At 42.3% G+C, this 26,270-nt stretch overlaps 1 protein-coding gene across 2 annotated transcripts in view; it reads left to right on the top strand.

Annotated features, from left to right (window-relative positions):
• The first annotated feature begins 411 nt into the window (after positions 1-411).
• Positions 412-26,270, top strand: part of sptb (spectrin, beta, erythrocytic) — a 40,960-nt gene continuing 15,101 nt past the window's right edge. The window contains exons 1-21 of one of the 2 annotated variants that reach the window (XM_067480681.1): positions 412-781; positions 5,792-6,045; positions 13,884-14,035; positions 14,124-14,297; positions 15,847-15,944; positions 16,726-16,806; positions 16,951-17,066; positions 17,206-17,318; positions 17,405-17,592; positions 18,075-18,192; positions 18,412-18,570; positions 18,989-19,291; positions 19,377-19,527; positions 19,725-20,595; positions 20,728-20,865; positions 21,343-22,102; positions 22,313-22,515; positions 24,138-24,228; positions 24,641-24,787; positions 24,976-25,242; positions 25,559-25,783. In XM_067480681.1, coding sequence (XP_067336782.1) covers positions 5,898-6,045; positions 13,884-14,035; positions 14,124-14,297; positions 15,847-15,944; positions 16,726-16,806; positions 16,951-17,066; positions 17,206-17,318; positions 17,405-17,592; positions 18,075-18,192; positions 18,412-18,570; positions 18,989-19,291; positions 19,377-19,527; positions 19,725-20,595; positions 20,728-20,865; positions 21,343-22,102; positions 22,313-22,515; positions 24,138-24,228; positions 24,641-24,787; positions 24,976-25,242; positions 25,559-25,783 — 4,503 coding nt within the window. In that variant the 5' untranslated portion in view covers positions 412-781; positions 5,792-5,897. Of the gene's footprint in view, positions 782-5,791; positions 6,046-7,719; positions 8,376-13,883; positions 14,036-14,123; positions 14,298-15,846; positions 15,945-16,725; positions 16,807-16,950; positions 17,067-17,205; positions 17,319-17,404; positions 17,593-18,074; positions 18,193-18,411; positions 18,571-18,988; positions 19,292-19,376; positions 19,528-19,724; positions 20,596-20,727; positions 20,866-21,342; positions 22,103-22,312; positions 22,516-24,137; positions 24,229-24,640; positions 24,788-24,975; positions 25,243-25,558; positions 25,784-26,270 lie in introns of those variants that run through there. The other variant, XM_067480680.1, reaches the window with a different exon arrangement.

Raw genomic sequence — 26,270 nt, 5'->3', positions numbered from 1 at the left:
TGAAGCTCCTGTAGCTCCAGTTACAGGTCTGGGTCTTCTTGGGTAAGTCTATACAAGATTCTCACTTTTACCCATTTTTCTCAGCTGTGTCTGTTACCCGGCATCCTCGCAGAGGTTCTGTCTTTGGTTTGGCTACTCAAGGACTTGTCCTTAAACCACTGTGATACTGGCTTAGCTCTATGCTTTGGGTCACTGTGCTGTTAGGTGAAGCAGCTTAACTCACAGCTTTTCATTATTGACCCCTCTGCTTTTAGGAGCTAGGTACTGTACAGCTTATAGGGCTACAGATATACTGTATGTCCCACGTGTCTTCTCTGGCAACGTGTCTTCTTTGGCTGTGTAGAACTGGGTCCACGTCTGAACCTGGAGGTGACATTTCTCAAAGGGTCTCGGTGGGTCGATGGGTGAGTGGGAACGATCAGAGCCCTGTCTGCGCTGGGTGGGGTGGGGGATACGCAGAGAGCAGAAGTGTCTCTGCCATTTAGAGTCACCAGCTCTTGAGTGGAATGCCCGTCCCCTGCGCGCACAGATCATGTACTGCATGAGCCCACTTTATTTTTAACCCGGCAGGGTGGGTCAGTTGCTGGCTTTCGGGAATGACCGCGGAGCGCGCGGCGCCTTCAGCCCCTTTCCCTCGTCCCTTGTGCTGGACCGTGTCCTTCTCGCGCTGTGGAGACCTTCGTGCGCACTGACCACGACCCCGCTGCTTCAATGGGATTATAATTGGTTTATTGGCAGCGAGAAGATAAACACTTTGGGACAGGACAACGTCCAGAAGCCAGTAAGTGTAAATGAAGGCAGAGTTAATGCTCAATTGTTAAATGAACTAATTGATCTTTTGCCAAATTGTTTCTGTCACTGCTCATTAAATTGTTTTCATTCCATTTTGACTACTATTGTTTGCCACAGTTTGTAGTCGAGTTTCCTACAAACCACTTGTTGGACCGGGCTGCCATCTTAAATAATGACGTCGTCTTTCAAAGCAGCGTGCCACTTATTTCAAACTAATTTGCGCTTTTATTAACAAATCATTCTTTGTTTTAATTGAGTTTTACCACAAATATCCGTTTTTTTTTTCACGTCGCCGTCTTTATTGCACAGCAATAACTGTGCAGGGGGCGTTGGTGAAAGTGCGCTCAATAGCGTCACCATTGCGCGTGGAAATTGCGCTTCAATTTGTTTATGTTCTTGGAAAGTGAAAGAAGTATTTAGATCACGTACTTAGTAAAAAGTAAAAGAAATTATGCAAAACTGTAGCTTACTCAAAATATGAAAAGTACAAGTACTAAAATGTTAAAGTTACCTGAGTTAAACTGTTAAGTAAGGACAACGCAATAACATCATTCATTAAGAATGAATGTGGAAGAAGTATTTTATTTATGTAGCTGGTAAATGTTTATGTACCACAAATGATTTTGTGTGATGTGGGGGGTGTTTGGAAAAACGAATTCTAAGGTTTTCAAATGCTTTTGCTTCTAAAATCTTAATATGGAATTAAGAAAGGCTGACAAATGTTTAGGATTGAAATGAGATATTTGTTTTAGAAATTCACAGTACGTTTGACAAAGTAGAATGAAGTGGAAATAGTCAAGTAAGGGCAGTAAAGAGTGGCCTCCACCACCTTCCACAACTGATGGTAATCTAAGCAGCACTTTACTTTCCACCATTACATATTTGCTCTTTTCTCTCTGTTAAAGCACCTAAAACACACATTCCATCCATGACATTTGAAATATATATATATAATAAAAAAGACATATTACAGAAATAAAAGTTTCCTGCCCTGAACAGATGATCCCCTTCATTCCCCTTAAAAGGACAAGTGTGAGTGTGTCGCTGTGTCTGGAGCAGGGGCTTTCGTGTAAACACACTCCAGGAATAGTTTACTATCAACTCCACATAACCTCTCTCAAAATCAGTCTCTGTATTGTTACAGTCAAAACAATATTCACACATCAAAGGAGGTGTTTTTCCCAGCGTATGCACATAATCATTGCACAGTATGGATCATGCTCAACTGTGTTTTTATGCTTCATTTCCTCCATTTGTTTTTTTACCTTTATATTCATGAATAATGGTTAATTTGATATTGATTTTGTCCGTTTGAGGATAAAACAGCCTTTGCTGGACACTCTATCCAGCCTCCTCCTTACGCTTCTTACATATTGATCTCCTGTGTTCATGTCTCAGATGTACTCTCTGCTGGACCACAGGCCTCCTCTGTCTCCTCAGTCCAGCTGCTGTAACTGCTACAATTTCTTTCTCTCCCTCTCTCACACACACACACACGCGCACACACACACACACACACACACGCACACACACGCGCACACGCACACACACACGCGCACACAGAGCTTGACTACACCCATCTCCAGTTTCATCCTCTCCATCTGACTCCATAGTCCTCAAAATAATGTGCTTACTTCTTGCCAGCTAGTGAGTTGTGCTGCTCAGAGTGCAGTGGAGGCATCAGCATGTTTACTTACAGCTGGGAGCACAGTTTCTAAAGTTATTATTCATCCACCAGGGCTGTTAGGATGTTTACATTGTGTACATTTGTTTAAATTGCAGGTTTTTCTATAACAACAAATTGGGGAAATATCTGCAAGCAACTACAATCACAATCTTTTTTCCCCCCCACAGCTTATAAACAATGAATTGATGTTGGCAAATGTTACCAGAAACTCTTTCTTTCACACTTCTGAACCATTATTCCAAGTGCGTAAGCAACAATTATATGCAGAGCTGCATCCGTAGAGCTCAAATCTCAGGTTTCCTTAATATAATTTGCAGCAAAAAGAAATGTAATTTGTTTTCGACCTTGGATCAAGCAACACTTGAGTATCTGGGAAAATTTTGAGCTGACATTTCTGTAATCCCCTTTGACATTAGAAATTAGCCAGCAGCTATTACTCATCAGTTCCCAATGTGAAACCATAAACATGTATATTCTGGACCATGCGAGGTCTATATCTACCACAGGTTATGGAAAGAAATACAAGTGCTGGCTTAGTATTATCATTTGTCTTATCAGTGGAGGGCAGTAACAGCTTAAAAATATGTTATCTGCATCAACCTCACATCAAATGTATCCCCTTGTACCTCACAACTATAACACTTATAATGACAAATTTGTGATTTTCTTTTTTTTTTGCAATGTTTGCGTTGCCAAACTCCAAAGTTTGACATGTTCCAAACGCAGAACGTTTTCTGCTTTTTGTATCACTGTAAATGTCATACTTTGGGTTGTTGTACAGTTGATTGGACAGAACGTGCCTTTTAAAGTGAAAACCCACAATTTTCATTGGTTTCTGCTGTTTTCGGTCATGCCTGCAGCCAGTCAGCCATTTCAGACCCTACGGAAATGTGCAAACAAATTTTAGATGGGTTGGCACGAGCTTTTGTACAAATGTAGGCTCCAGATTATGAATTTGGCACAAGTATTTGTAATTCCCAGTAGACGACTTCGAAAAAGTTAATCGTGTAATTTTTCATTTTTAGGCAGTGCCACAATCAGGTGTTTTATTTAATGACTGAGGACAGTTCTGTTTGACGTCTGCATCTGTACCAGATGTTACACTGTAATGATTCAGTCAACTTAAACTTTAACATTCAGCATTATTTAAATGAGGGAAGCCCAACACTTGACATGAGTAAGTGTATTACTTTTGGTCTTTAGACCCAGGTTCTGCGTCGTGCTCAAGGACAAGGGGACAAGTCTCTATTGACAGACACTCACTTGTTAATGGAGGCAGTGGCCTTTCTGTCACAGCTCTGCTTATAAGGTCTGCTGGTCTTTGTACAGCACTAAATGGAGCTGAGTACAGCATCGCAGAGCATACGTCTCAGCTCACACACTTCATTTACTGTGGACTGTCTGACTGCTAAGTCGAGCAGTCAGTCAGACCACGGACACGGTTAGAGTCTATTAGGTTTTATACGGCTGAGCTGGCAGCTTTGTACGGTGTGTGAAGAGGGTTTGTGCAGTAGTCCTGTCCAGGTTGTGTGGGAGGTGATAAGGGGATCCCCAGCGGTGGGTGGAGCATCTCGGTGCCGATAACAGCTTTCTGCAGAGGACTGATACTGAGGAGGAGGAGAGAGACCTGTAGGATGCCATTGTGCATTACTGTGGGCCTCTACCGGGGGACCAGACCAACGTTGGTGAAATGACATTGAGTAATTGAGTACAATTATTCAAATACTGTATTTAAATACAATTTAAAGTACCCTTCTAGCTTTTTTCATGTTAAGTAACTTTATGCTTCCCCTGCAGTACATTTCAAATATGCCACTAACGTAGCATTTAAAGCATGTGCGAAATCAAACAATTATTCATAAATTACTTGAGGGTGTTTTCCATTACTTTCAAAAATAGCCTTTTTGATTAGTCTCAGTTAAATCTGTTAATAAAGCACTTTTTAAAATGTATTTACAATTACTGTTTGTATATACATTCTGCTACGATCCTTAACCCCGGTGCTTTGTGTTCAACAGTATGAACATAACTTACTCCCTGCTGTGCTTCAACTTCACCTGTTTTTCCTCACAAATAGTTACAAACGGACGCAGGCAAACACACACTCACACTCTTGCAGTTTAAACTACGTGAGCTGCATCATTCAAAAGGAGGCAGTTTCGTCATGTTCTGCAGTACAGAGGGGTTGCTCTCCCCCTGTGCAGCATGATAAGAGAGCTATGCTGAACCCAGATAGAGCTATCAGAGCGGCTACCCTTCACCCGCCATTCCACACAAAGAATTTACAGACGTAGTGTGACAGTTGAGCAAAGTGTCACACACAAAATGGAGATTATGAGGGGCACTGGAGCTTGTGGGGCCACTTAGAAAGTTTCCACACATTTGATTTATTTGTAAAAATATATCTGTACAACATCAGAGATTAGATCGATTTGACCGGATTGGCAAAATGTATTTCTGATTCCACGTATAGATGGAGCCCATCCCCAGTGGGATTTGTAAATTGAATTTACCAACCAATTACAAACTACAGCAAGCCAGTGCTCCCACTCTTCCCCGTTTTGTCCTCTCTGTAAAGCTGCAACTTATCATTGTTTTCATTATTAAAATAACATGAATCTGCCCATTACTTTACAGATGGTGCCGTTTGAAAAACAATTGTTTTTTCCAAAAAATATATCTTACCAGCTTTTTAAGGCAAAAAGTGAAATCAATCGATCTTGTTTTTTTTTCCAACTAATAGTCAAAACCTAAAGATATTTAGTTTGCTACTTTTTCTTGTCCTGCAAAGTCTCAGTGATTAACCACAAAGTTTGAGACGTTTTTACCTGGAAAATGGCTTAAACAAGTGTGTCGATCGACTGCATGTAATCAGTTCTTGTCTACAATACCCTTAGAAATTCACTAGTTGGCTTTCATTATCCACACCACTGTTACACAATGAATGGGAGTCATTTGGAGCAATCGATGTGAGAAATATATTCATTGTCATTTAGAGCTGCAACATTTAGTTCTTTAATTATCTTATTATCTATTATTAGATGTTATTTTGGGCTGTCTGCCTTGTAGTGTCACAGTGCACATCATTCTGTACCATGAATGTCAAACATCAGAACATATTTTTGAATGACTTTACTCTGACTTTAAAAGTTGGCTTTTTTTTTTTTGAAGTTCTTTGTTGGTTTTTGTCATAATTTTATCACCAAGGTCGTCTCAGTTTTAGTCTTCGCACGCCGATCTGCTTGTAATCATGATAATCAATCATAACGACAACCTCACTGTTTGTCTTTCCTGTCTGTTGCTCTGTTTCAGGCTACATCTGTTATTCGAGGTCCTTCCGTTTCATCTCCTACGCTCGTCTGACTCCTGACGACGCCGGCCGCCGTGCCCCCGCCCACCTGCCGCGCTGGCTACCGCCATGACTTCCACCACAGACTTTGACAATGTGGAGATCACGCAGCAGTACACCCACATCAACACCCGCTTTGACCTCTCTGACGAGGAACTAGACAATGACAACAGCACTGCCAGGCTGTTTGAGCGCTCCCGCATCAAAGCCCTTGCAGGTGAGTGCCTGCATAGTAAACAGCCTGCGTCCTGTCCTTCCAGAGATGTTAGTATGAAAGAATTTTTAAGATGACAGTGTCTGTTTAAGTGCATGAGAAGGACAGAAAGGATGAACGTCTGTTTAAAATGGGTGGGTCCTTCAAACAATGACCTTCATTATAATTAAGTGAGAAATGACACAGGAAAACCTTGATTTTACCTCCAGTCAGAGCTCTGCAGGTGCTGTTGAGTGTATTTGTGTGTTCGTGTTTCCTGTGTTGTAACACGCCCCCAGCAGCTGACCCCAACAACCCTCCACACCCTCTGCAAGTAACTAGGATCACTTGCACATTCCCATAATGTCCCCCTCTGACCGATCTGAACAGCTGCCCTGCCCGTCTTGCCTTCCATAGCAGAGATTTCTAGCATTTCCTACTAAGCTGGTAAGCCGTGACCCACCTGTGAGTTTTAAAATAGCAGCATTTCTGCACTGGAAGGAAGCAAAACAGAAAAAGCGGAGTTGAGGGTCGACTCGTGTTCATGTCTGTGAAGCTGCACACACGAGAGCTCAGCCACATGGTTGGAAAACACAGACCCTGCCCTGTGGAGAAGGAAACGGCTTGGTGTTTAAATTCCAGTAGCAGTGTATAAAACAAAAACCCCGTCTGAGGTTTGCGGCAAAAACCCTATTTTTGAAAGTCAATTTGATGAACTTTTTGATTTAAAGTTTCTATTCTCAGATGATGCCTCTTGTTACTGCTTATAATGTCTATTATTCCATACATGAGATGATATAACAGACCTGTTGGCAAACATTGGCGTTGCCGCTTTGTATATATGTACAATACTCGCTCTCCTTTTGGTCTCTATTAGAATTTTAAAAAGATCCAGCTCTTTAGCTTTTTTAAAAAGCTTTTTCACTGCCTGTTGTGGCCGAGATTAAGATTGATGAGAGCAGTGAGACAGAACCAAAAGGTTGCTGTAAAACACTTTTGCGGTGTCTCTGACTGAAATGGTCAAAAAGGGTTTCATATATTGGGGTGTAATAACAAATTGTGCACCACTGTACAGGCTGTTGATCGGTGCTCTTGCCACGTTTCTTTCTGTCTCTTTAAGCGATGAAGGCTTCTGTGTGGGAGTCGGTGATACGGTGTTAGAGTGCTACTGCACTGATGTTTCTGTAATGCAATCAGTGTTTCCTGTCAGAGAGAGAGAGACGAGTGAAAGAGAAGGAGAGCGGGATGAAAGTGAGAGGCAGGAGAGGAGAGAAGCTCTGAATGACACACGCTGATGATTTATAGCTTGTGTGGACAATTTCCCGCCCAGCACGGCCTTAAAAACCCAATAAAAGTGCTGAATGTTTTTGCCATTTACACTACACTTGCTACTTCACATAAACCCGTAAAAAATAGACAGCTTCCTTTTATGATAGACAGTTTTTTTTGATGGACTTTTGTCACAGGAATCACTGATCAGTGATGTCCCGACTGTGTGGGGGTGTTGGGTAGGGGGAGGACGATAGGGGAGCACCTGGACGTAATGAAACATATTGTATGCATGGATGGGGCTCTAGACTGGAGGAATAGCATCATTACAGCAGCAGTGAGGAGAGAGTGAGAAAGAAAAAGGAAGCCGAAGGAGGGAGGGAGCACGAGTGAGCACGAGAGGGATCTGGAAAGGAGGACAGAGAGCCAAGAGACAGAAGAGGAGAGACGTGGAGTGCCAAGCTCCTCTGCCAGCTGCAGGCTGTAGGCTGCAGGCTGTGCGTTTTTGTTGTTGTTATTTGGCGGTGTCAAGATGACCAGCCCATGCCTGCTGCGTGCTGCCCCTCTAAGCCAACCCCGACTCAGAGAGATCAAGATCAGCCTGAAGGCCAGCAGCAGGGAGACCACAGCCATCCGGGGCATCAGCGGAGGAACCAAGGAGGCTAGCAGCCGGCCTTATGCCCCGGCGGAGAAAGAGGCCCCCGTGCGGGTCGGGGTGAGCAGCATCAGGAGCAAAAGCACCCCTCCGGTTCATCGGGCCCAGAAAACTGAAGTCAAGAAGGCTGCGAGGGGAAGCGGCAACAAGCAGCCGGAGCACGAGCACCACCTGGAGAGGAACGGCACGCTCCTGCATGTCCCGCTCACCGTGGTTCCTGCAGGACACTCGCCCTTGTCCTCATCATCTTCCTCATCCTCTTCCTGCACCCCCAGACGTCAGAGGTCGTCTCACCCTCACTCTCCACCCACCCCCCTCGTCTCATCCCCCTCCTCGGCCAAGAGCATGAAGAGAGCGCGCTGGCTGAGTTACAGCACCTCCAACATCTGTTTCAACTCCATCCTGGAAGGACGCTTCAGACAGTTGCAAGGTACCGGGGTCACGATGGCAGCGCCGAGTGTGTTTGTGCATCTGTGTGAGAGTTTGTCCACCCTCCCCTGCTTCGCACATGACAGATAAGGCTTTTGCCTATCGTGCCCCTCCCTTCGCTCAACTTGTGAGCAAGTGTGAGGTTAGTTTGTCATCCTGTTGTGGGAACTAGAAATGGCAGCAACAGAAAGTCACAGCTTACCTAGGCGGCTTTTATTAAATGTATTGGTTAGTAACTTATTTATTTTCAGGAAGCTGTGGCACTGCCCCAGTTGTTACTGATGTGGCCTTTAATAATTCATCGGAAAACTCCTAAAAAGGTTGTGATGTTTTTCCTTTCAGGGTTACTTATTACTGGGGCCAATTATGTACTCCTAGATGCTTTTAGAGTCTTTAAAAAAATAAACGTTTGTCACCTTATTTTCCATCTGGCCCTTACTCTTCATATACTGTTTCAAAGAATATTGTGTGTTTTGTTGCTAAGCATCTTTTTTCCAGAAAGTATTGGTGGTGTAAAAAATAATCACCTTCTTTAAAGCTTTAACCTCTCCCTGCCTGTGTTAAGTGTTTAAGAGTGATGTTTTCCATCGCTGTGGATTTTCGTTAGCTCGCACTATCCTCTCCAATTCCCTGATGACACAAATGCATTAGTGAGAGGAAGAAAATGGAGGAGACGATGTAGGAACAGAGAAGGAAACATGCTTTTTTTTATTACACTTTTTTTTTCTCCCCCTGCTACGTTTCAAGTATTGACTGATTCTGAAGACTGCAGAGGCAACTGATATGTGAAGAAGCAAACGTTTGAAGCTCTTCCCACATTGGGAAGGTGTGCAGAGTCTTTTCTATTGATCCCAGCAATTTCATTTCATTTACTTTTCTTTACTTTTTACTTTTGCCTACTTAAGGGAGATCTGGTCAAGGCTGCAATAGAATGAAGTTGAACATTAGAGAAACGCCAGAAAATGACCATTGATGCATTTTTGGATGTGTTTCTTGGTAGTTGACACGCTCAAAGTTGAATATTTGTGCTTCTCTGATTGTAGAACAAGTTTTATATTTCAGTCTTGTCCAGTTGTTTTTGTGTGACGTTGACCTGTAACCTTTTTCGTCTGCATCAGCAACATTTGTTCTCCAGGTTCTTGGGTCCTTACTCAAATGCCTAAACATTTTGTGTTCATGCGTGCACTTGTGCAGCTTCTCCTAAGCAGCATGAGATAAATACTGGACTGTTTTGCTCTTTGAGGGAGATTGGAAAGAGAATATGCATCGATCTGATTGGTATTCAAGCAGCTGCGGGGTGTGAGATCATCTAGCAGAAGCTCAGACCGTCTGGAGGAAGTGTGTAAATAAAGGCAACAGTGGATGCACTTCAGGACAGGTCACACTGGCTGTGCCGTGACTCAGGCATGTATGTAGCTGGATGCTGTGGGACCAGTAAGCGCTGACTGTTGGAAAGGACTGTAAACAGGGAAAATCCATCATTATGAATAAGTCATGGGGCTTTCACTGGAGTCAAGGAGGGGATGAGAGATCAGCAGTAAAAGCATTTAAAAACAGAGGAGTATTTAGGAAAGCTTGTACTTGTACTACAGGAAGCTGAAAATGGGTCACATTGCAGAAGTGACAGGAAGTTGTTGTGGACAAGTATGTTTGGAACAAGTGAATGAATGTCAAATGACTGCTTCTGCAGCATCACTTAGGAAAGTCAAACCTTAGACCGACTTTAAAGTCACATTATTTAGCTATTGTAAATGAACTTTCCTTTTTCTGATGTATAGCTGAGGAAACAATATTCATTTGATGTACACAAGGCACACGTGAGCCATATCTCTGCTCTGATAGTAGTGAAAATCCCAAAAAAAGTCAGTTACAAACTGCAGCATTTAAACTCACTTTACAGTTTTGGATGAAAAAAAAATCCTTGCCTGTAAACTAATTTTGATATGAAAGTAAGACTTATACCTTTTAAAATAATAAACAAGAGTGAAATGACAATGAAGGAAAAGTTGAATCAGGAATAAAACACACCCTCACACAAGCTGATTGTGACTTATCACCCAAGTGTAACGTGTCATTATTGGGGGATATTATAACTTCATAAAAGTAGAAAAATTGGCAGAGCTGCTGCATTGGCTTGCAGTAGATTAGGTGTACCTAATGAAGTGGCCAGGGAGTGTATTTTGGCACGTGACCCTTTCTGTACAGTACGTGTGATAGTAAATACACACAGAGACATGCTGATTCATGCCTATCAGGTCCCTCTGCATCGATCTGTATAAAGTAACTATACAAGAGAATCTCTAGGAGATATAAGGATATTAAATGTGTCGTTAACCCCGTATTTGCTGAATGCAGCAACTCTGAGGAAAAAGAAACGGCATTAAAGCAGAATAACTCACTGTTGAATAAGTCTTATCCATACGAAGCCTTCAACACAGTTATTGGTTTATTGTTTAGCAGTGTAAAAACACACGCAGTGCTACAGTCGCACTGAGCTTGTTGAACTACTCGTCTGTAGACGGCTCAGCGGGGTGCATGCAAACAACAAACCCCCCCCCCCCCCCAACCCCTATTTCCTGCTCCTCACACATCCTATGCTTTTGAAAAGGCCAGAAGCATCCGTCTCCCCTCTACGTCTCAAGATGTGAGCAGATACGGCAGAACCGTGTGCACATTTAGCGAGTTGTACTTTAATTGTCCTCTCGCTGCCTCCTCTGGAAGCAGCGCCCCGAATAGTTCAGAAAGGATTTGTCACAGATTTCAGTCTTTTTTTTTTTTTTAAATATGTTCATTTATTTATTTTTGTCTATGTTTTTTTTCTCTTTGTCACATCATAATCTGTCTACAATCTGTACCAAATCAATACTGACACTCCTAATGGAGCTTTGAGTTATTTGCATGTTTTAATTGCCATTACTTTTTCATGGTGTGTAGATGTAGTGGAGAGCTGTGCGTGCTGTTCTGCTGAGCAGAGCAGAACAAGCCATGATTTATTTACTTTACTGCGCACTTTATTTTACATACAATGATCCCTACATTTCTTCTTTAAATGATGCTGATGTAAGACTGGAGCTGGAGCCTTTTGGACACTAATACAGAGACATTTTTAGCACTAGGGGAGACACTGTGGGTAACAATTCTTGTTCTATTTTTCTGCTTGGGTCTCTGTGGACTAAACCTGAAAGCCGGCATCTCACTCTCTCTATTAGCTTATGTCAGAACCACCTTGCCCTCCATCTCCTCCTGCCCTCTTTTTCTTTTCCCCCTCCACTAATTTACCTTTGCTCCAGCCTCTGCTCTGTCCTCTCCCCTGTCTCACCCGCTATATTGTCTCCTACTTAACCTTTAATCCAGTATCTTTAACTTCTTCCCTCTAACTCTTGTCCCTTCCTTTCCTTCATCTTTGGTTCCTCCTCTTTAGCTGTTCCTTGCTTGTTCTCCACACCCCTGGGGGTCTGAATCATTTATTACACAAGTCATTGCTGATGCAGTCCTTTGCTCTCCATCATTTGCAGTCGTACTTCAGGAACAAACGGGACAAACTGTAGCAGGCAGACAGGGACGTCACATGGTGTAGGACGAGATGACTGAGTATGTCTCATCACCAGCAGCTGACCTGATAAACTTTATCAAGCTGTTGTGTGTGTCTGTCCTGGCATCCTTTCTCAGGATCTTCAGTTGAAACCAACACATCTACTGCATTAGAGCTGTGATAATAATAATTTTCAAAGTTGATTCGTCAACAGATTATTTTCATGATTGGATATTTAATACATAGAAAGCTGGCAAATAGTGGAAGTGGTACAAGTCAAAGAAGTGCATAAAACCAGAAAACATTCACATTTTTGCAATTTTTGATAACGGTAGATGTTTCTTCTCTAAAGGAATGAATGAACTAATTGTTTCAGGTGTAATATTCACAGCAATAAAATAAACTACAGTATGTCCTACAACAGTTTGCCTGTAAAATATTTCAAAGTGTCAGTGTTGTTGTAAAATTGTATAGTTCAGGTTTGCCGGTGTGATGATATAAGAACCTGCTTTGTATTCTGTGTCAAACCTGTGCACATCAGTGCAGGACATTTATATCTTTCAGGTAGATTTTAGTTTAGTTTTTTTTGTGTTTATTTTATGCATCTAAATCCTGATATATCCACCAGGCTTACCCCCACTCAGTCCACCCTCATCTCCATTCACATCGCCCGTGTCCACATAAACATAAAACTGTACATTGGGTCATTCTATCGCAAATGGTTTTATTTTTACTGCTGAGTAGGAGGCACATCTGCCCTGCACGGAAATATGATTTTAAAGCGACTGAGCCTCTCACTGCCCTGTCATTCCACAGCTTTTGTACAAAACGGCAGTTAAGGAAATCTGGTGCACCTACACTGGTAGGTCACAACGTGACGAACGGATAAAGGATAATCTCCCCATTTGTAGTGTTGTATTGTGATGGTGTCTATCAAATACTCTGCAGCAGGGTCTTCTACATAAATGTGGAAAACATGTGAGCACACCTGTGAAGCATGGCTGTGTTTTAATAGTTAAGCAGGAGGGAGTGATGATGAATCCTCCTGCTTCAATGATTGAAAAATTCGAAACTGTTAGTTTCCAAGAGGTTAAATGATTGATGTGCCACTAGAATACTTTTCTTGATTGACACGTAGCTCTATTTCCCCCCCAAAAAAGAAACTAAAAAAATAGACAACAGGGATAATGGAGCAGGTAAACATGCGTGACGTCATTTAAATGTATCCCAGTCACAGTGCGGCCATGTCTCCGAGCAGGGCAGCAAGGGGACAGGATTGACCAATTAGTGGACTAATTGAGGTTTTATTACAAATGGACATGGATGCATTACAGACTATCTGGCGCATGCTAAACCCATCCTGCACACTAAACAATGCTAAGTTTTGTAGGGAATGGACAGTGTGAGCAACGTGCTGATAACAAATGATTGTTGAGTCTGATTGTGTGGTTTTCTGTAATGGCTGCATAATAGACATGCAGAGGTCTGCACCAAACACTGGCATTCAAGTGGAGTTTCTGCAGCAGTAGCATCTTGGAATTCTTGTTTATCTGCAAAATGTCTGGGTGCTCCATAAGTGGGGGGCTTATCGTGTGTATTGGGCCCTGTCTATGGTGACTGAAATCATATTTCTTGGAGCCAGACCTGATGTGATGGTAGAAATAAGAATTTTGGGAAACTTGATTTAAATTAGTGGAGTCTGAGAACAGTTTGGAGTCTGGATTTTCACAGGATGTAGCAAACTTTGCACTGAGGCTGAACTTGACGAAATTTCTCCGTCTCTGGAGCATAAAACCACCGAAAAGTTGATGTTCTTTACCTCCTGTCAGTCTTCTCGGCACTCACCTGTGTGAAGTGCTCTTGTGCAACAGAAGTAAATCCCTATCAGCACAAGCGGTGCTGCTCTGCTCTGTAGTTGCGAGGATTTTGCAGTATTCATTAAGCTCACGTTGTTCCTTAACTTTCTGCTCCCACCAGACGAGCGCGAAGCAGTTCAGAAGAAGACCTTCACTAAATGGGTCAACTCAATTCTGTCCCGAGTCAGCTGTCGCATCTCCGACCTCTACCTGGACCTGCGGGATGGACGGATGCTCATTAAACTGCTGGAGGTGCTGTCCGATGAAAAACTGGTACGAAGCTCCCTGTCAAACATTTTCAGGTTTTTTCCCCTTTTTCATTCTTTGTATTATCCTAATGCCCTTCTTTCCTGGGCTGTAGCCAAAACCCACTAGAGGCCGAATGCGTATTCACTGTTTGGAAAATGTGGACAAGGCCCTGCAGTTTCTCAAAGAGCAGAAGGTCCACCTGGAGAACATGGGTTCCCACGACATCGTCGATGGTAACCATCGCCTCATCCTCGGCCTCATTTGGACCATCATCCTTCGCTTCCAGGTAAGTTAGTACCTCTGCTACACCATCAGTTACACAGAATGATGGCATAGAATCTGAAGATGTTGAAATGAAACTTGTGTGCTTCTAACTGTAAGATCGTTTACGAGCGATTTGCAGCTTTAATTGCCACCACAAAACATTGGCCAGTTGAATGCTTGTAATATTTCTTCACTCTTTTCTCTTTTACTCGGTCACTAACAAATACCGACAGTGCAAGAAGTTACTACTTCTTATTACGTACCCAGCACAGTATGTGTAGTTGTACTGCAACTACACATAATATTCATATACATATATTCATACATATAATATTCCTTTCCATTATGTTGCTCATCACATTAAGATGAGGTAGGGCTTTATTGCTCCCTAAAAAGACTATGTAAAAATATCTATACATTACAATACCAAGGCCTAATACTGTACAAACGATGACTTGAAAATATGTTTTTATACATTGTGTGCAACAGTAGAAGTTTTAGTAGTGCACTTTACTCGCACTAAATTGTGTGTGTATATATGCTGTTACGTCTACTAATCATTCCATAAACCACAACTCTCCATACCGTAGTAACTAGTTCTTAATCAAATCTAGACTCGATGTAAAAATTTGCATCTAAAACGTTATTTTTCACATCTGCCCATTAATTTTACAGAGACTTGTAATATTGACTAATTGACGAAAGAGCATAGCAAACTTAATGGAAAGCAATCAGTTAATTTCACACACATTGTTGTCCTAATTAGCCTATAATCACATTTGTATTTGCATTAAATGTGATTAAACACAGCTGGTTGTTTGCTATAATGTATCCAACAGCTAATCGTTTAGTCTCACTTGACTGTGTTTGCATGTAGCACAGAAAACGGTTTCAGCTGGCAGCCTTGGGAGGTTTTTAGCATTTTCTTTGTCCTCGAATGAGGTGCCTTCAGGTTCCAGCCATTTATATCTGCTGTTAGAAGCAAACCCAGAACATCAAAACATGTCTTTTTTTTTTACTCTATTATCTTCTTGGAGGGGGCATGTATTTATTTTTAATTTGACAGCCACTCCGTTATTTTTAGACATGATAGTTCAAACAGTATGGCCTGCTGCATTATTACGCCTTTTCAAAGGAAACTGCGACAACAAAGAAAGGAGTCGACGTGGTCCTGTATCTGTATTTTTTTTTTTTATTTCAATCTCCATAAACCAATGATAAATTTAGCACTCTCTCAGGCCCCGTCTCTCAGATCAGTTCACTGCTCTTATTACTGTGTGGGAAAATAAGAACCTTAATGATTACCACCCCTCGTTCTATCAGTTGGACCCGAGGTTTAGATTTGTGAGAATCCAGCCGGCCAATAACATTGATGCTGAGATTAGGTGTGTTGTGCACAAACACAAACTTGTAGTTTTACTTCAAACAACCATAAAGGGTTTAATTCACAGTGTTATTTCGCAAATATGTCCTCTCCTGGTTCCTTCTATTAGCGACATGCCTTTGTTTTTGTCTCAGATGTAGATGGTTCTTCCACAGTCATTACTTTAGTTTCTGTTGTTCTCCATCAGATCCAGGACATTATTGTGGAAACGGTCCAGGCGGACCAGAGGGAAACACACTCAGCCAAGGATGCACTTCTTCTGTGGTGTCAAATGAAAACTGCAGAGTAAGTGGGATGTGTAACCTTTAGCATCACCAAGCTGTTGCAAAAATTAGAATATAAGACAAATATGTGAATTCAGTCTTATGCACAGCTGTGTGTGTGTGTGTGTGTGTGTGTGTGTGTGTGTGTGTGTGTGTGTGTGTGTGTGGCAATACTCAATACTTATAGGTAAAGTCATGTGTTCACAATTTTACTTGCAAAGAAGCACAAATAGTACAGATATGCTTATTTCAGCATTTCAGAGTAATATGAATCATAATGATTCAATGAAAGTGCAAATGGAAATGTACTAACTAATTAAATTTTACCCCATATATTACTCCACAAATATATACTGTATACTTAATAACATTCGTTGACATATTTGGAACTAATACTTGTCTTTCTTGCTGAATTAAATAAACATGAAGTTACAGCCAAGACCTACCCAGCTTTCCAGCGAAATGCACCTGCCAGCACCTCTAAGCCTCATTTATTAACACATTATATCTTGTTGTAAATACAAATTTTAGCCAGTTTTCTCCCTTTATTGCAGTCTATCTGCTCAGCTAAGAGGTGCTGGTTTTGGCTTCTCATAAAAATACACACATGGGAGTTATATTAGGCATTTCGTCTCAGATCCTCGCATAGTGAGTCTGCTTAGGCCTTAAGCTACAGGAATGAGTGTTTAATAATCGCACACGTTGAGAAGCAGAACCAAACTCAGACATTGATTTAAAACAGAAGCACCTCAGCAATGTATTGTATGTTCAGTTACTGACATCCTCTGGCTGTTGTCTTGCAGATATGGCAATGTCAACATCACAAACTTCACCACCAGCTGGAAAGATGGCATGGCCTTCAACGCTCTCATACACAAACACAGGTAAGTGGGAGATGAATGACCAAATCCACTCACACCAGCCCTGAAATGTAAACACACACAAACCCCGTCTGCTTAGTGTCTCCCCTCCTCATTCTTCTTGTTGCCTTTTGACCCTTTTCTTCTTTCTCCTTATTTCTGTCTCAGGCCAGATTTGGTGGACTATAACAGTTTGAAGAGGTCCAACCCGACCTACAACCTCCAGAGTGCTTTTAATGTGGCAGAGCAGAAGCTTGGTGTGACCAAACTTTTAGACCCTGAAGGCGAGTGACTGACGCAGGCTGTGTCTTCATGTAGAAATAAATGTTTATGAGTCTTAAGCCTGATGGAAAACGGCCTCGGGACCAGTGATGTTGTCTCTGGCTTGGCTGTGACTGACTTGTCTCCCGTTTTGTTTTATAGATGTGTTCACAGAAAACCCAGATGAGAAGTCCATCATCACGTACGTGGTGGCATTTTACCACTACTTCTCGAAGATGAAGCAGCTCGCCGTCGAGGGCAAGAGAGTTGGAAAGGTGAGACGGAAAGATGACGCACTCTTATTAATGTGACTTTTTTCACTGAGTGTGTTTGACCTGTTTTTTTGTTTTTTTGCACTCAGGTTCTGGATCAGGCCATCGAGACAGAGAAGATGATTAATATGTACGAGACGCTGGCCTCAGACCTGCTGACATGGATCGAGCAAACCATCATCGTGCTGAACAACCGTAAACTTGCCAATTCTCTGAGTGGAGTTCAGCAGCAGCTTCAGGCCTTCAACACCTACCGCACCAAGGAGAAGCCGCCCAAGTGAGTAAACTCCTGGTTTTCTGCTCGTTCTATTGTTTCAAAACCTAAATAGATCCTATTAACAGTAATTCATATTTGAAAAAATTCAGTAGCAAACTAAAGGAATCACAGAAAAACAATTAATAAAAAAAACAAAACACAGATTTTCAACCAGATCAGGTGTTAACTTGCACACACTCACTCATAATAAAATATAGATTATATTACTACTTACCACTCTTACTAATATAATATACTTTGTTTTGGGTTTTTAAATTGAGTACTCCCCAAAATCCCATTAAACTGATTAAAAGGTTTAAACCTAATTTAAATCAGCTATTTACAGTTTTAGAAATACACACAGAGCAGCTCATATATAAATACATTTTCTTGAATCATAATTGTGTTCACTTACATATTCAGTATGATCCATACCTATTTTATTTCTTTTTCTTTTCAAGTGGCCCCTGGAGAATCTTGTTTACCTTTTTGTATTCTTTCAGGTTTGAGGAGAAGGGGAACCTCGAGGTTCTGCTCTTCACCATCCAGAGTCGTATGAGGGCCAACAATCAGAGGGTCTACACGCCTAAAGAGGGAGCCCTAGTCGCAGATATCAACAGGGCGAGTAGTCTGAGTAGCATAATGAAACAATTACATCCGAATTAGAAGCAGACTGAATCACGTTTTTGGTTTTCTAAATTTATGATGGATATTTTTCATGATTAGTCTGATATGTGGCCATAAAATAAAATATTTAAAAGAATAATCCAATTATTCAGACTTCATATTGCTTATAAGGCTGAAAAAACCCTTATGATCTATCTCGTTATCGGTGTGCAGGCCTGGGAGCGTCTGGAGAGGGCGGAGCACGAACGCGAACGCGTCCTGAGAGACGAGCTGATCCGACAGGAGAAGCTGGAACAGATGGCCAAAAGATTCGACAGGAAGGCTGCCATGAGGGAGACCTGGCTCATGGAGAACCAGAGACTAGTGGCTCAGGTAAATAAACAATAACGGTAATAAACGATGGTATTATCTTGCATGAGTTCTGAGGTCAGCCTCGAGATCTTGACGTTGATGGGTCTACCTAATTAGATAAAACTGCATGTATAATTGCAGGATTTTCCAGTATTTGTGTTAATTAATTGAAACAGCAGGTTGTTTACAAATGGATTGTTGATGATGGTGGTAAACAGCTGCAACAGATGGATGAAAACATGGAGAGGTGAGGCCAAACTAAGCAGCATTTTAATGTTGTGGTCAGGTGGAGCTGACGTGATCTGAAAGAATATGTTTTGTAAATTCAGTCTTAATCTGTGGAGCAGCTAGTTAATGTTAAATAAAAGTAGCCAAGTAAAAACAAAAATATTTGCCTTTATAATGAAATTCTGCACCTTTTTGGTCTATTCCCCTTCAGGATAACTTTGGTTACGACCTCCCAGCAGTGGAGGCAGCGAAGAAGAAGCATGACGCCATCGAGACAGATATTGCTGCATACGAGGAACGTGTCCAGGCCCTGGTGGACATCTCGAGGGATCTAGAGTCTGAGCGTTACCATGATGCCAAACGAATCGATGTTCGCAAAGACAACATTATGCGTCTTTGGGACTACCTTCAGGAGCTGCTAAGGGCTCGCAGGGGTCGTCTGGATAAGAACCTGACCCTGCAGAGGATCTTCCAGGAGATGCTGCACATCATAAGCTGGATGGATGACATGAAGGTACAGAACAGGGGACAATATGCATTAACTGACGCCATATGTTTTTAGGCACAACACTGGTCATGTTGTCTGATCATCTCTTTAGGCTCGCCTGTTGTCTCCAGACTTTGGGAAGCACTTGTTGGAAGTTGAAGACTTGTTACAGAAACATGCTCTGGTAGAGAATGACATCGCTCTGCAGGCAGAGAGGGTACAGAATGTCAGCGCTGCTGCTCTCAAGTTCGCCGATGATGATAGTAAGCACAGTGGCTCCGTAGGTTTTGATGATCTACAGCACATTTTATTTGGGGATGGGGACCTGAAATGAAGCACAGGACACAGATCTTGACCAGGGGTTAATTTTTACAGCACTGAGAGAGTGAAGAGAGTACAGAAAATGAAGAAATGAGGATGGTTTTAGTGTATAACTGTTGTGTTTTTCTTCATTCTCCAGGTTATCAGCCATGTGATCCTCAGGTGATCGGGGACAGGGTACAGCACCTGAATCTGTGTTACCAAGAGATTTGTGCTCTTGCGGCCCAGCGACGGGCTCGCTTGGAGCAGTCCCGCCTCTTCTGGAACTTCCTCTGGGAGGTAGCGGAGTTGGAGAGCTGGATTAGAGAGAAGGAGCACATTTTCTCTTCCCTAGATTATGGCAAGGACTTGACAAGCGTGCAGGTGCTCCAGAGCAAACACAGCGCATTTGAGGACGAGCTCGGAGCACGGCGTGCCAACCTCGAACATGTTTTGGCTGAGGGAGAAAAGATGATCCAGGCCAAGCACTTTGGTTCTCCGAAGGTTCAGGAATGCATGGACGACATCAGAAGGCAATGGCAGCAGCTAGAGGGGCTGGCAGCTTTCCGGAAACAGAACCTCCAGGACACCCTGAGGTTCTTCCAGTTTCAGGGAGATGCTGATGAACTCAAGGCATGGCTCCTGGATGCCAAGAGGCAGATGAGCAGCGATGATCTCGGTCACGATGAATACACCACGCAGAGGCTACTGAGAAAGCACAATGGCCTGAAAAATGAAGCGATCAAGAACGGGGCCACCATTGATGCTCTGTCCAAACAGGCCAACGCTCTGCCAGAGGAGCTACAAAACACCCTTGAAGTCCAGAGGCGTCTGAAAGACATCAAGGACCTGTACATGGAGCTCTTGTCTCTGGCTGACTTGAGACAGATAAAGCTGGATGACACTATGGCCCTGTACATCATCTTCAGTGAGACCGATGCCTGTGAGCTGTGGATGGGTCAGAAGGAGACGTGGTTAGTGGGCTTAGAGGTGCCAGATAAGCTGGAGGATCTGGAAGTAGTACAAAATAGGTAATTCTTTGAATGCACTGATTTATTTTTGTGGCACAAGCAGACTAATGTTAGTTGCAAATACCATTTGACTTTGTGCTTATGCATCATGTACAATGCAGTGATTTTATTTTAACTAGCACTTGTTTACAGGTTGAGCATTTTGGCTCAAGATATGGCAAATGTTCAGCTGAGGGTGGATGACATCAACAAAGCTGTGAAACAGCTGGAGGACGGCAGACACCCTCGCACCAAAGAGGTCAAAGAGTATCAGGCTCGACTGAATAAGAGGTAGTTTAAATATATTGTTTTTAAATAGTCTCTTCTGTTATTTCCCATTAATTATTCAGCGTTAATTGTTATTGTTTTCTCTGGCCACTGTGGGATTGGAAGAAATGTCATGACATTATTATTTTATGGGTCTATGAATTCTGAATAATTGAGTTTAATTGAGACTTTATTTTGTGGTTCCCGTTAATCAAGAGGGTTTGCAAGCTAGAGCTGTTTTAGTCTGTGCACAGCAGATGGCTGAGCAAAAAAATGGGGAAGTTACAAAATATAAATTAAAGTTGCCAATAGTAATTGACTAAAAAATAAAATGTTACTTGGTTTTAAATGCAGAAAATGTCTCTATAATTACAATTAAAATATACTGTTTACTTTAGGAAAGTTTGTATAATTAAGAAATTAAGTTTGAAAAAGACACTGAACACTACAATATATTCTGTGATTTAAGTCATTTAAACCTTTAATAAATTCTTCTATCAGGTGGGAGGCCTTCAGGGCCATGGTGGAGGACAAGAAGAGGAAAGTGGATTCTGCTGTGAGTCTGCACAGCTATGGGCTCGAGTGTGACGAGACAGAGGCCTGGATCAAAGACAAGACACGGGTGATCGAATCCACACAGGACTTGGGCAATGACCTGGCAGCTGTGATGACCATCCAGAGGAAACTGTTTGGCATAGAGAGAGATTTGGCTGCCATCGACACAAAGCTTACTTTCCTGAGGAAAGAGGCCGACCAGCTGGCTAAGGACCATCCAGAGAATGCAGCTGACATCTTGGCCCACAAAGGAGAGCTGGACGCAGCCTGGGACACACTCAGAAAGACCCTGAAAGACAGGGAGGACTCTTTAGGTGAGGTCAGCAAGTTACAGACCTTCCTCCAGGACATGGATGACTTCCAGTCCTGGCTTTTCAAGACCCAGAAGGCTGTGGCGTCAGAGGAAATGCCAGACACGCTGCCAGAGGCCGAAGAGCAGCTCAGCCTTCACGATGCTCTGCGAGAAGACATAAACAACCATGAGGAGGACTATCACTGTGTGAGGGACACCGGCGCTCAGGTCACTCAAGGTCAGGAGGACGATCCTCAGTACCGGCAGCTGGACCAGAGGCTAAAGGGCCTGGACCGCGGTTGGTTTGAACTTCAGAAGATGTGGGACAGCCGCAAGAACTTCCTTGACCAGGCTCTGGGCTTCCAGCAGTTCATGAGGGATGGCAAGACTGTGGAGGCCATCCTCAACAATCAGGTACTGTGCTGGATTTGTCTGTGGAAGGTGGCTAAAAATCTTTTCTTTAAGTGTAAGGCTCATCAGGTGCCACAGAATTCGAGTTGGCCTGTTAGTTCAGGTATTTAAAAGAATGTGGTAGAGAAGAATGCAGCGCAGTCAGTCACTAAACCACATGTTTGTCATATAATGAAATCAGCTTCTTGTGTGATTTATGGCCTTTCTCTGCAGGAGTACACCTTGGCCCACCTAGACCAGCCTGACACCTTGGCCGGGGCGGAGAAAGCTTTAAAAAAGCACGAGGACTTTTTGAGCACCATGGAAGCCAACGAGGACAAAATTGATGGCGCTCTCCAGGGAGGACAGCGGCTGGTGGACAGTAACAACCTGTACTCTGGGAAGATTGTGGAGAAAATGGACTCCGTTAAAGACAGGTCAGTCATTATGGCTTTTGACTAAGTGAATTTTACAAAGGTGAGTGAATAGTAGAAATGAGGTTTGACTTACATGTACCGGGTCTGCTTTATGCTCCTTTTTTGTCAGGGAAAACATGAATTATGGTAGGAATGGTAAAATCAAACACAAATTAAACTAAGGATGCTTTAAAAGGACAGCTTCGAAATAAAAACAGACAGTTGGTGACTCTAAGCAATACGATGAGAGACAGATGAGAATTTCCTAAGGTAACTGATAATTGATAGAGAAACTCACTAGTGATTTCAAAACACTTGTCATGACGAATCAGACTTACTCTGCTCCTGCCCCTTTATTATAAAAAACACCTCTGATGAAGGTGAATAAAAGAAAAAGTGTGAAGTGTATATACAATTAAATGGTAAAATGCAAATGGATATACATGTAGTTAGCTAAAACCTCCCTATTGTGAATTATACGGTACATTGTTCCAGCTGATATATTATTCATTACAGCCGATGTCTCAAAGCATGTGCTTAACTTTGTTTCTGCACTGCAGTCACCCAGGATCTAATCTTAACCTACGTGTGTGTCTTAAAAGCGGCGTTACATTTTAGGCATGCATTCAGGTTAAGTGGCGACTGCTAACTGCCAGCACAGTAGATGTGATCGTGAGTGCATTTCTCCACGTGTTCATTGCAGTAGCCTGGAGACCTGTCCTCTCAGCCCCCTCCTCTGCAAACTTTAACAGTGTGCGTAACGGATAGATAAGCTGAATTAAGGGTTTAAAGTAAATGTATTTGTCATGTGGTAACTAATATTAGAAATACCACTTATGATGACTATAAGTAGCTTCAGCCAGTAGTTTGTGAAATCTTGTTTCATTTAGACTTTGGGGTGAATAATGGACGTTTGGAGGAAACCTCTTTGCACTGGAACTGTAAACATATTAGAGACATGCTGTAGAATTTACACATATCGGAAATGTGACAAGCTGATATCAATGGAAACTGCTGATTAAAACTTTAACAGAGTACAGTAATTTCTAATTAGAAGTGACACATGTATTCAAATCTCTCTGAAAGGTACATTAGAATTAGTAGAAGTATTAGGTGACTACAGTCATAATACTCTCTAAGGTAAAGCAGTTCAATAAAAGTACCAGTTTCTTTCTATTACAGCAAGTTATTTCACTCAAGTCCAGAATCTTGCTTATACCCGTTTGATAAACACCGTTCGGACCCTGAACTCAGGTACTGTAGAAAAATAGATCTATTCATCACGGCTCATTTTTCATCAGAATCTCAGTTGCTTTCACACTGTGCCATTAGTGTCAACAAGATTCAGTAGAAAGAGTACAGGAGCTTTTACCCTCACCTCCTGAATATTCAGCTCGGTAGACAGGCGCCCACAATAATGGATATTGATCTTTAAGCGAGAGTTTTTCTTCATGGTGTAGCAAAAGAAACAAATGACTGTTTTGTGTTACCGTGTCAGGGATTCTTCTCTGCGGAGGCGGAGCTCGCTGTCTCTTATTTATTGGAGTTATGTCAGTGAGAGAGGAGTTAGCGAAAAAGACATACACACTCGCTCTGCAGTTGTATTTTTAATGCATTTGCTTGGTTTTGTGTTTGATCTTCAGACATGAGAAGAATAAAAGAAGAGCCCAGGAGGTGTCTGAAAAGCTCAAAGACAACCGCGACCTACAGCACTTCCTGCAAAACACGCAAGATGTGAGTTCACCGTCAGTTACTGTTCATGTGCTTGCTGGGTAACATTAATTAGTACTTTAATTATTAGCTCAATTATGCCTTCACTGAGACTTGACATCACATTGTTTTTTTCCCCACTTTTGGGTTGATTGCTGCAGTCATTTTGCCAAACACACAGTGTTTTGTTTATCATAACACAGCAGTACTTGATGAAATCTTATTAGACTAAATCTCTATCTTCCCTATTTGGGATTAAGGTCCCATTTGGTTAATTGGTAAATGCCCTGTTTTGAAAAGATAAAATAAATCCTGCTTGCATAAAGTCACCTCTGCACAAACAAATATTTATGTCTGGACTTTGCATTGTAGCTATCTCAGGCCTTTAATCTCACTCTGCTAATTTCTAGTATTTTTTCTTCTCTCTATGCTTCAGCTGACTGTGTGGATAAACGAGAAGATGCTGACAGCTCAGGACATGTCGTATGATGAGGCCAGAAACCTCCACAGCAAGTGGCTGAAACATCAGGCTTTCATGGCTGAGCTGGCATCCAACAAGGACTGGCTCAACAAAGTGGACCAGGTCTGCAAAGGATGTGTAATTTTTAAAGGCTAGAGGGATTTGGGAGTACATGTATACCCACCATATATCAAATCATTTTGGAGCCATATATTGGATTTTAACAACAACTTAATAATGCTTGACATTTATTTTTAAATATCAAGCAGGCCAGCTCTAAATTCTTCTCCTCTGTGTTTTTGTTGATACAGGAAGGTCAGGAGCTCATGGAGTCCAAGCCGGAGTTTGAGCCCATTGTGAAGGAGCGTCTGGCCAAGCTACATGAGCTGTGGGACAAGCTGGAGTCCACCACGCAGGAGAAGGCCCGGCTGCTCTTTGATGCCAATCGCTCTGAGCTTTTCGACCAGAGCTTGGCTGACATAAAGAAGTGGCTCACCGGACTGCAGCAGCAGCTACAGAGCGGAGACGAGGACGTTAAAGACCTGACTAATGCCAACATCTTGCTCAAGAAGCATCAGGTCTGTGTCTTTGTTGGATTATACTGCATATACTTCGCTGTATATTTCTGGGCTCATTGTGTTTGCAGTTGCTTTGATGCATGCACTCCTTAAATCCTGTTTAATTAAACATGGTATAGTTTAAACACCATTGGGGTGAATACATTATCACAATTTGTTATAAAACTGTATATTTGGAAGATTTAAATGATTGGAAGCAGTGACTTAACTCAGTTTCATATATGATTTGCAAACATTTTGGTGGGTTTACCCTCTACTTCATTCTGATTAGGCTCTTTAAAGCATCTTTCTCTTTAATCATATCTCCCTGCACCAGATGATGGAGAACCAAGTACGAGACCGGGCAAGGGAGCTGGGGGAGCTTCAGGATGCTGTCAGGCAGCATGGTGGAGGCAGGGAGGACCAGCCAGATTTGGAGGTTGAGCAGCAGGCCCTGCAGAGGGACTTTGAGCAGCTCCTCACACCGCTGGCCAAGCGCAAGGGCAAACTGGAGGCCGCAAAGGCTGTCCACCAGTTCTACAGAGACCTAGCTGATGAGCTTGTGAGCATGGATCCAATTTCTGAGCAAAATTAAAGTGTCAAACCTTCCAGCTCTTGCAAATGATTGATAGCACACAATTAGAACAGAGAGAACAAAGAGTGTTGGATTTTAAAGGAGCTGGATTAAGGTCGGCTTTTGAATGACAGATCTTTTGGGACTTAAATTTTAGAAATGTTGAATCCTGAACTTCAAGTGTTGCTCAGGTGTTTTTTTTTCCACCTCCCCAAAATACAAACCTATTAATTTTGAAAAGAAGTTTTCAATTACTGTATGCACACTCTGTGTGCACCTGCTCTGCAAAACTGACTCTCCAGGTGAATTTCGATAAAAACTTTAATCCCTTATTGGTTTCACTACCTAAGTCCAATTTACTGAGGTGGAAGAGACAGCTTAAGAGTTTATTTTTACGGTTTGATTTGTTGGAGACACTCTGTTACAGGGTGAGAATCATAAGGTTTCTACATTTTTCTTTTTTTTTTTAGTCAGC

This window comes from Channa argus, chromosome 16, assembly GCF_033026475.1.
Source record: "Channa argus isolate prfri chromosome 16, Channa argus male v1.0, whole genome shotgun sequence".
NCBI classification, from domain to species: Eukaryota; Metazoa; Chordata; class Actinopteri; order Anabantiformes; family Channidae; genus Channa; species Channa argus.
This window is presented reverse-complemented; position numbering and strand designations above follow the sequence as displayed.